Here is a 9,875-nt window from a genome sequence, read left to right as displayed (position 1 = left end):
AAAAAGAAGAAACCTATACTAATTTATCTGACATCATTATCAGAACACCCATGACTGCAGTTCTAATTTAATCAGCTAAGCAGCTATGCTCCTCTTGATCTTTTATTTAACAAGGAATCATAAAATTATTAACTAAAATAGACTTTCATACCTAGAGAATAGAGGATGAAATCCAAAACCATCAAGTAGCATGTGGAACAAAAAAAAAAACTAATGTAACAGATATATAATTATTAATTATTAAAAAATGCTTAATTATGAACAATGATGCTCTGCACATCGAAAACTGAAATCTAATCAGACTTAATATGCTCAGTCTGTCAACTGAATGGAAAATACAACAAGAAAAAGACTAAAAATTGAAAAGGACACTCACTCTCTCACGCTTGCTGAAGCATGCCTGATCTTTACAATTGGATGCACTCCAAATCAGTTTAACTTGTGACAGAAATGCTAGTTTTAGAAGCTATAATATCAACAGCTGACTCTGTAGGCATACCAGGTCAGGTACTAATACTTGAAGGTGTCTTCAAATCCAATATATTTGTGTTATTTTGTTACCATATCCACAAATTCACTGTAATCAATCCGTCCATCCTGAAAACATAAAAGTTGCAGAATGTAAATCTCATAGTCATCAAGAGAAATGGAACAGAAATCAAAATTGCTAGCAAGCGAAAAAACCATTTACATTATCCTGGTCGACTTCGCGTATGAGATCTGCAAGGTGAATTTGACCTAAACCAAATCGGTCACAGGCCTGTTGAAGCTCATCTTGAGTGATATACCCACTCCCATCTTTATCAAAGTATGAGAAGGCTGCAAATAAATGATCCTCCTTGGTAATTTTGTTTAGATGAAGCATTGCTGCTATGAATTCACCATAGTCTATGGTACCACTGTTGTCAATATCTGCCTGAAATTTTTATAAAAGAAAACCTTAATCAGAAATAAAATCAGAAAGATGAAAGGGAATACCATTGTTGTCAAATCCAGGCAATCATTTGGGAGATAGGTGCCTGACAAGCAATCTTGTAACTTGAAGACTAGAGAACATAACTTTGGCCAAAGCAAATAAATTTTTCCATGTCCTCTTCATCTACATTTTATACTCTAAACTACTTTCTTACAAGGTCCATGTATATGGCTGTCTGCACAGGCGCACAAATCTCAGTTTATGTGCATGCACATGCATATGCCCCTTTTACCCTGGCTCTTCAAATGCTGACTAACCTATGAAAACCAAAGCCAGAATCTTACACAACAAATTTTCTGTTCTCCCTCCCAGTTTGTACTTGCATTTTAGCCAAAACAAACAACGTGTTAGTTAAGATTTGTCTGAGTAGGCAACTTCTGAGAAGAAGACTTGAGGTGCATACAGTTTTCAAGGTACTCAGCTAGCTCCGGCTTTGTTCATGGAAGTTGTAATAACTCCGATAATGTCTACTAACAAGATCACAACCTCAAAAACAAGGAGGATCTTTATCATATTGCTTCTTAGTGAGTGGTTTGCAACACAGTTTCAAGTTAAAATAAACAAACAGAAACAAAGAAAGCTGCCTTCATATGATTATATGCTATAACTCACATAAAGGTAGGAATTTCAATCTCATATTAGCACTTACTGCTTGCATCAACCCAGTGATTTCAGCATCCTTGAGATTAGCTCCCACTTTTTCCAAACCTGTCTTCAGTTCCTCAAGAGTAATATGTCCACTATTATCTGTGTCTATCATCCTGAACATTTCTTTTAGGCCTGCAATTTCCTCTTCAGACAGGCTTTCAGCAATGACCTGTTTAGAAAGAATAAAATCGGGCAGTCATTCCAAGAGAATCTATGCAATAGTATAAGTCATCAAAACAGATGCTTAGGAATCTATTTAAACAGAAAAAACCGAAAATAGTTCTTCCTTGTCTCATGTATTTTGGAAAACCTCCAAGCTTCTTCAACCAAGATGCCTCATAAAGAGGAAAAAGGAAGAGAATTATTCTTCTGATATATGTACGTGCAAAGTTAAAATTTTGCTGCCTATTAAATCATAAAAATTATACAAACTTGTACTGTGAAATGTACTCAAAATGGACAAGCACTGTTGAAAACATTTCATACGATAACTTTCCCACAATTTCTGTGACCAACTTTTTGAAGTAAGAGAACTACTCACTCGAATGGCAATTCTTTTGAACTTGTTCATAGCTGAAAATTGTTTCAAGCGAGTTAGAACGGCAGAATCAAGAGGTTTATCAGGGGCAACACCATCCACCTGAACCCAAGGGTGGCCTGCAAAAGAACAAAAGAAATGGGTAATAAATTGCTATACCTTATATCATAGAATGGAAAAAAAGTTCTTAACAAAATCTGACTTTCCTAACCCTTATGCTGCAAAGGTATGTTCCATGAACAATAGATCAAGGCATTGACAGAATTTCTTATGTGTAAAAGATGCAACCATGTTTCAGGGACTGAAAGTTGTCACTTGAGACAAAAACAATTGAATAAAATCTCAAACCCACAACACAACATGGCAATACAAAATTCCCTCACAAACACAACTAATTAAAGAGAAATCAAAGACCAAAATATAATTAAACTAATGCTTTATCAGGTGATAACAGATTAAGTATTAGATCGCAACATGTACATACAGAGAACTTCATGGGCTGTCATCCGCTTTTTGGGGTCCCTTACAAGCATTCTTCTCACAAGATCTTTAGCACTTTCACTTATACTAGGCCAAGGTTCAGATAGGAAGTCTAGTTCACCTTTTAAAACCTGTTCAAATATTCCTTGCTCGGTTTCTGATACCAAACATGACACAGCCCCAAAAAAGTTAGATATAGCTAAAAATTGCCTAGAACCATAAGAAAGTAATAAAAATAGCAATAAATCTAAAAATTATGCCTCTCACCATCCCAGAATGGGGGAACACCACTTAATAAAATATAAATGATAACCCCAGCACTCCAAACATCACATTCTGGACCGTAATTTTTTCGCAACACTTCCGGGGCTACATAGTAGGGGCTCCCAACCACATCAGTGAATATTTCCCCTGACAGGGTAAAAGATAAAAATCACTATCAGATATACAAGGTCAGCTCACACTAGTGAGGATGCAAATAATGTAATGCTTACTACGGTTTAGATAGGCACATACATTGGAGAAACTGCATCAGATACAAGAAAATGCATGACTTTTTAAGGAATATAAACAATTGGAGACATGTCATACTGTCCATATACTTGCAAAGAAAATTTTACATCTTTAGCATAGTTAATGAAAGGAACTTTATTCTTGCGCATAGATGAAGAATTAATAACTGCCCCTTCATCTCTAGAAGCTTCTACATGATTACAAGAAAATTTGGAAAATCCAAGTTCTAGAAGATTCTAGTAAGATGAATAAGGTTCTGGTACTTTTTTGCACTGCCATTCAGGAACCCTCCTTACCGACGTAAGGAAAGCAGCTTGAATTTCCTTGCTTGCTATTACCAACATATGCACCCCATAAATGCATGTGTATAGTGTATACTGTGTTGTAAGTGTGTAAGAGCAAGCAAGTGAAAGTATGCAACAGAAAAATACTAGTGTAAGAGAGAATGTCATAGCTAAATCTAAGAGAGAAAGAAGCAAAATCAGTTGGGAGAAATACGTGTGTGAGTGTATACAAGTGAGCGTGTATGAGTGGCGTACTCCAATTGGTGTGCGCGTATGAGAATCGGATAAAAAGAGAACATTGTTTGGTTGAGTGCTGAATTTTAATTACTAAAGTTCAGTCTTTACCTTTCAATTCTTGGCTCCCATTTTTTCAACAAGTGATATTAAAGATGCAGTTAAGGACTAGCATTAGAGCCAATAGTAAGGGATCATGAAAAATAGTGTCCTGCAAGAGGAGACTATAGGAAACATCTGGGCTGAGGAATGCATTAGTCTGGGATCTAGTCTTCTCAAAAGCGGATAATCAAGAATTGACTCAATAAAAATCCAAGATTGAAGGAGATTCTGCTTGTATGCATCTAGGACTGAGAAGCTTGTTGGTCCGGGACCAAACTTACTTGGTTAATTATTTGAAGCAAAAAACCAAGTCATTATGGTGGATATAACAACTTTGATAAGCATAGAAAAACCCTATAAAAATAATTATTAGCACTTGGAGTACTCATGTGCAGTTCTAGCTGCTTGGTCAGGATTTATGGGATGTCATTTGAGGTGTTGAAAACATCATCCCAAGTACTTCAAGGCATGGGACTGGTAAAGCCATGTACGCTTTGAATTTTAAGCATGGGAAGAATTTTAAGCTCTCAGCTACGTATTATGGTACCTTTGAAGTGCTTGCTAAAGTTGGAGCAGTAGCTTACAAGCTGAAGTTACCTCCTTCCTCTACCATTCACCCTGTGTTTCATGTTTCTCTCCTCAAGAAGAAGATTGGAGATCAACAGTGGTACTGAAAGGTTTGTCGAATTTTGTGGAAGATTCTGTAATGGTAGTTCCAGAAACAGTTTTGCAAACCAGAGTAGTTGAGAGAGGTGGTCAGCAGATTCTTCAGGGTCTTATTAAATGGCAGAACATGCCAGAGGATGAGGCTACTTGGGAAGATCAGGCTTTCATTCTCTCCCAATTTCTTGAATTTCAATCTTATCGGGGACAAGAAGATTCTCTTGGGATGGGTATTGTTACGTATTTTAGGAGGAAAAGAGGAGCTTAGTGACAGCTGTGTGTGTGAGCTGTGGTTTTGGAGGGAAAATTGGTTGTAACAGAATTAGTTGGGATTCTGGTATAAATAAGAAACAGCTATCTGTATGGATCCTTCAAGAATTATCAATAACAGAATCCTCCTTCCTATTCTCTAAATTCTCTTTTCCCTTCTCTTCTCACCTAGATCTACTTTCTCTCTCATCTCAAATTCTAAACCTACAGAAGAATCTAACCAGGTTCTTACAGTTCCCTTGGAATAAAAAAAGGGCTTTAGTAAAGGAAGAATTCATCGGCCGAATGAAAGTTCAAGCATTGATAAAGTAGCTACAAGCTTGATCATGCAAGGAAACAAAGAATTCATATTTGCAGTGAGACTTCAATTAGAGAATTTGGAGAAAAGTGCAAGAAGTGCAACATATTCCAGATTAGTAGAGGAGATTTCACTGTTTTCAAAATTATGACATCCAATCAGACCCCGTTAGGACTCTTCATTATCTGACATGAGCTCTACTTTAATATCTGGTCTCTCTCACTCACGTTTCATGTACTGTTCATTTCTTTCTTTTTTTTTTTTTTTCATTTATCTAATGTAATTGCATATCTCCATAGAGTTACATAATTTAATCAAGGAAAAAAGGAGGATTTAATCACATATACTATATTTTTTATGAGCAAGCACATATAGCAAGAGTTTGCTGAAGAAACTATTCCAATTGATCTCCTATATTATTCTCCCCTCCAATCTCCATTTAACAATGAAGGAGTAGGGCCAAAACACAATCAAATATAGGCTGCAACAAACAACATCATCCATGAGTATTTTACATAAATCTGGCATCCACCATATTACATTCCTAAGGCCCAAGACATAAGGCCCTCAAATAGCATTATTATGAGTTCTTTGTGTTAGTAATATACCCTGCAATCAATCTGTTAGTTATAGTTAGATATTATTTTTTTGTGTATTTTGAGTATTTAAATATAATTTTATAAAGGCAGTTATTTATTTTTAATATTAATTTAATTGAATTTCGAATAAAGATAAAGTACATTAGACTGTTACTGTACAAAGAAAATTATAATATAATTATAATTGTTAGATTTTTATTATATTTAAGTAACGTCTCCAAATATTTCTGATTGATATTTTTATAATGATTGAACAATAATTAGAGTTATTGAGACTAATATATATTATATTCTTTTATTTTAGAAAAAGTAACTGATTTCATATATTGAGATATGTAAGTACGTATTTTAAGAAAAAGTGTGATCCACTACCTGAGAAACTATATGAAAAATAACTTATATTTATGGATTATTCAAGTGGCGTTGAAATAATAAATAATCTTTAATAAGAATTTTTATGTTTTAATTCATCTTACACGTTACTTGATTCATGATTCATAGATTGAGATATGATTTATCATTCTAGGTTAATTAAAAGAATGTCCTATTTATTTTCTGCTAGGATTGATTATGAAATTTTTACATAAGGTGGAATAAAATTAGCAAATGATATTTAAAATTTTATTTAATAAATCAATAGCTAATAAATGAAAACTAATGTGATTTAATATTGCAGATATATTTCATGTATCAAATGTTAAATCAGAAAATTTGCGATAAAGATATATTAATTACACTGATAGGTTAAGTCAAACCATTTTTGACATTTCGAATATTGGATAGTCTTAACATGTTGTTAGATAATATTATTGACTTTCAAATTAATTAATTAGTTAATTATATTTGGTATCAATATATTTAGAATCTAATGGATAACACACATAAAGAATTGCAAGAGGAAATAAAATAAGAAGTTAAATCATATAAATTGATATTGAAATAAAATTATAATTTAAAAAATTACAATTTTGATCTAATTAATTAGGTAGGTACTTAATTAAAATTTTTTAAAATTTATATAATTTATTTATTAAAATTTTGGACTATAGTTGTAATTTATTTATTTAATTAGTTAAATAAATAAATAAATATTATTATGCTGAAACTCTAAAATTATAGTATAAAAAGACATCTTGTGAGAGGTTATGGAAACCGGTAAAAACCCTTTAAAATTCTCTAAAATTTATAGAAAATGCAGAGAGATAATACTTAAAATCTCTCCCCTTCTCAATCTCTTAAAACTATTAAAAAAAATTTTTTTATTGCTATTTTGTGTAGGTGAACGATCTCATATTTTATCTGAAGAAAAATAAAATGTATTTATTTTTACTTTAAATATTATGTGGGTGGGAAATTTTATTTTTTTCTTTCTTCCGCTCCACTGTACCAAACACTCAGCAACTATCAGATTATGTTCCCTCAATTATTAAATATTTTTGGTTGAAACTAATTAAATTTCATACAGAGGCGAGTCAGAACTAGTATAACCTTTGTGACAAACTCGAGAAAACATTTGCAAGAGTTGGCTCAAAATTGCTTTCTCAAGTCTCAACGAATATACCGTGACTAGATCTCCAATCCTTTGCTTCCAAGCCTGAGACAAATGATGGTTCATGTTTCGAAGATCTACATCACTTGAAACTCTTAAAACTAACACTGGCACTAGGGAATATGCTTCTAACTGCATGCCTAAAGCCCTACTGCTAAGCCATTAAAACCCTTGTAAGAAGTATAGAAATGCCACAAAGTTCAGCCACGACTTAAGTACATGAATTTACAACTAGAATCCAAGACCATCTTTATGTTTTTCCTTGCAGAAACTTCTCCAGGATTCTCTTTGGCAGCACTATCCACATTCATCTTTATCCAAACCCTGACCAGAGAGGACTCTAACTAATATGGCATTCCAACTCCTAAACTTTCATGTTTACCATCCTGTTACAGAATAGCTCATAGAGTACCCACCTTGCATGTTCAAACCCCTGCTTCTACTTTCCTTAACCAACTCAAGAATAATAAAGAAAAAGTAAAGAGGAAAGAGAAACGGATTATTTTTGGGATGCAGTATCAAGATTAAATAGAAACCAAGCTTCCTTACTTAGGGCTCTCTAGTTAAATAACAAGAAGAAACATTATGTAAATCAATCTCCACATTACTTTACTATTATACAAATCAATTTGATAGAATTGGAGATAAAATTGCAGGCTTGGGAAATGGGTGTAGCTGCTGTTAAATATTTCTCAAGTCTACACGTACATTTCTTTTATTTGTGAACGACTTACTGATTGGGATAAACATATTCGGTGACGGGCAGTATGTATAACAAGTACCTTACTCCAACAATGTTAAGGACTTACAAGTAAAGGTTTCTAATTCTAGTCAGTGGAAATTTGATACTTGAGAATTTATTGAACAAAAAAGGTGACAGCTTAGAAGTATACCTGGCCTGAAGAAAACTGAGAGCCCAAAGTCTATTGTTTTAAGTGCCGACTCCTCATCCTGATTAACAAATAGAAAATTCTCGGGTTTTAAGTCCCGGTGCATAACACCTAAAGAATGGCACGCTTCCACAACACCAACTATCAACCTTGCAAGATCAGCAGCCTTTCTCTCAGTATAATGCCCCCTCTGAATAATTCTATCGAAAAGCTCCCCACCTGCACAAAGTTCCATAACAACGTGAACTGCAACAGCATCCTCATATGCATCCAAAATTTTTATCACATTGGGGTGACCCTCCAAATGGTGCATTATCTGAATTTCCCTCCTAACATCCTCAACATCCTCCTGCGCAGTCAACTTCCTCTTTGCAATTGATTTGCAAGCAAACTCTTTCCCAGTTGCCTTCTCAATACAGAGAAACGTCGTCCCAAATTGGCCTTGTCCCAGCTTCCTCCCCAAGCTAAAAATCTCCTTCAAATTTCCAGTTTTCCTTCCCAGCACCGAGCCCGCTTGAAGCCCAGCGCTCGAATTTCTCTTTACTTGACTGGGTTTCTTTGACTTCGCACCCTCCGCAACCTTATTGATAGATACATCCCTCATCTCCGGCCTGATAGATTTTTCATGGTCTACAACTTTAGGTGATGTTTCTTTGGGGATCTTAACAGTTTCAGGTGGGGTACTTTGAATTTCGGAGGAATTGTCTGTCTCTGATCCTTTCTTAGAACCCTCAGATTTTTTTGATTCATCATCTTTGTTGCTATTTTCCTCTTCTTTAGAAGGTGGCGGCAGACCATCCTTCGGCCGCCGGCCACGCCAAACAGAAGTAACAGATTGTAAGAATCCATTAGAGTTTGGTCCTACACATGAGTTCCCCATCAAATAACAAACCCCAATCTCAAGTCCTTATTAGCTCTCTTCTCTGAAATGTTGCTACAAAAATATCCAGATTATTGGTCTCTAATAATCCCATTGGCCAAAATGCAAATTTTGCAATTTGGCTCCAAATAACAACAATGTTCCAAATAATTTGCAACCCTTCTGCCCCAAATGCACTCTTCCAAATCAATCAACGATCTCAAATTTCAAAATTTTATGATAATTCATTCCCCCCTCCAAAAAAAAAAAATCATAGATTTGCTCCAAAAATTGTCAATTTATAATGAATCTGGATTTGAAAATAAATAGCTACAAACACAAAGAAATTGAATCCAATCTGATAATTTTACAAAAAACTAGAATAAGATACAGCAATAAATCATGAAGAAAAAAATTAAAGAAAATTAAATGAAACGAGAAAGTATTTTTGAATTGCTTAAAGGCGAAAAGAGATTGAGGACGTGAAGAAAATGAACTTATCTTACGATCACAGGAAGGAGAAGCAGAGCTACAGAGACATAGAGAATGAAATTTGCTCGTTCAAAAATGGAGATGAAAGAAGGCAGAGAGAGAGGCTGAGAAAAATTTTCACAAAAAAAGAAAAGAAAAGAAAAAAAATTCCATAATTGCATGATAAAATTACGTTAATGCATGGATTTATGCATGGGATTAACGGACCGCCAACTTTATTATCAGATTAATCATGCATGATTAGCGAGAATTGATACATTTTAACCAATGGATTAGACTTAATTACTGTCGACGCATGCAGTGACGGTACATCCACCTTCTTCTATGTTGCTTTCCACACACGTGCATTCTGAAGGTTCGTTTGCTTTTCCTTTTTTTTTTTTTTTCCCGAAGGCATTCTGAAAGTTGAAAATTTGAAACAAACCAGCGTAATCTCATATTTAATTTGTAGGGCAATTTTTTTAAAAATTTTTTTGAAAC

At 34.3% G+C, this 9,875-nt stretch overlaps 1 protein-coding gene across 1 annotated transcript; it reads right to left on the bottom strand.

The window, feature by feature from the left end:
- Nucleotides 1-233: 233 nt before the first annotated feature.
- LOC110622428 (calcium-dependent protein kinase 20) lies at nucleotides 234-9,523 on the bottom strand. Its single transcript, XM_021766921.2, has 7 exons — nucleotides 8,048-9,523; nucleotides 2,910-3,053; nucleotides 2,647-2,799; nucleotides 2,166-2,281; nucleotides 1,626-1,793; nucleotides 692-916; nucleotides 234-597 (listed from the first exon to the last, which is right to left on the bottom strand). The coding sequence occupies exons 1-7, from the start codon at nucleotides 8,922-8,924 to the stop codon at nucleotides 550-552; spliced, it is 1,731 nt and encodes a 576-aa protein (XP_021622613.1). The 5' UTR covers nucleotides 8,925-9,523; the 3' UTR covers nucleotides 234-549.
- Nucleotides 9,524-9,875: the final 352 nt, after the last annotated feature.

Source organism: Manihot esculenta, chromosome 9 (assembly GCF_001659605.2).
Source record: "Manihot esculenta cultivar AM560-2 chromosome 9, M.esculenta_v8, whole genome shotgun sequence".
NCBI classification, from domain to species: domain Eukaryota; kingdom Viridiplantae; phylum Streptophyta; class Magnoliopsida; order Malpighiales; family Euphorbiaceae; genus Manihot; species Manihot esculenta.
Note: the sequence above shows the minus strand (reverse complement) of the source record. Positions and strands in the feature narration are given on the sequence as shown.

Coding starts and splice junctions, on each gene's coding strand:
- LOC110622428 (XM_021766921.2), bottom strand. CDS start 8,924: ATGGGGAACTCATGTGTAGGACCAAACTCTAATGGATTCTTACAATCT. Junction 2,282..2,646: donor GACAGCCCATGAAGTTCTCT/GTATGTACATGT, acceptor GTTCTTTTGCAG/GCCACCCTTGGGTTCAGGTG. Junction 598..691: donor GCGAAGTCGACCAGGATAAT/GTAAATGGTTTT, acceptor TTATGTTTTCAG/GATGGACGGATTGATTACAG.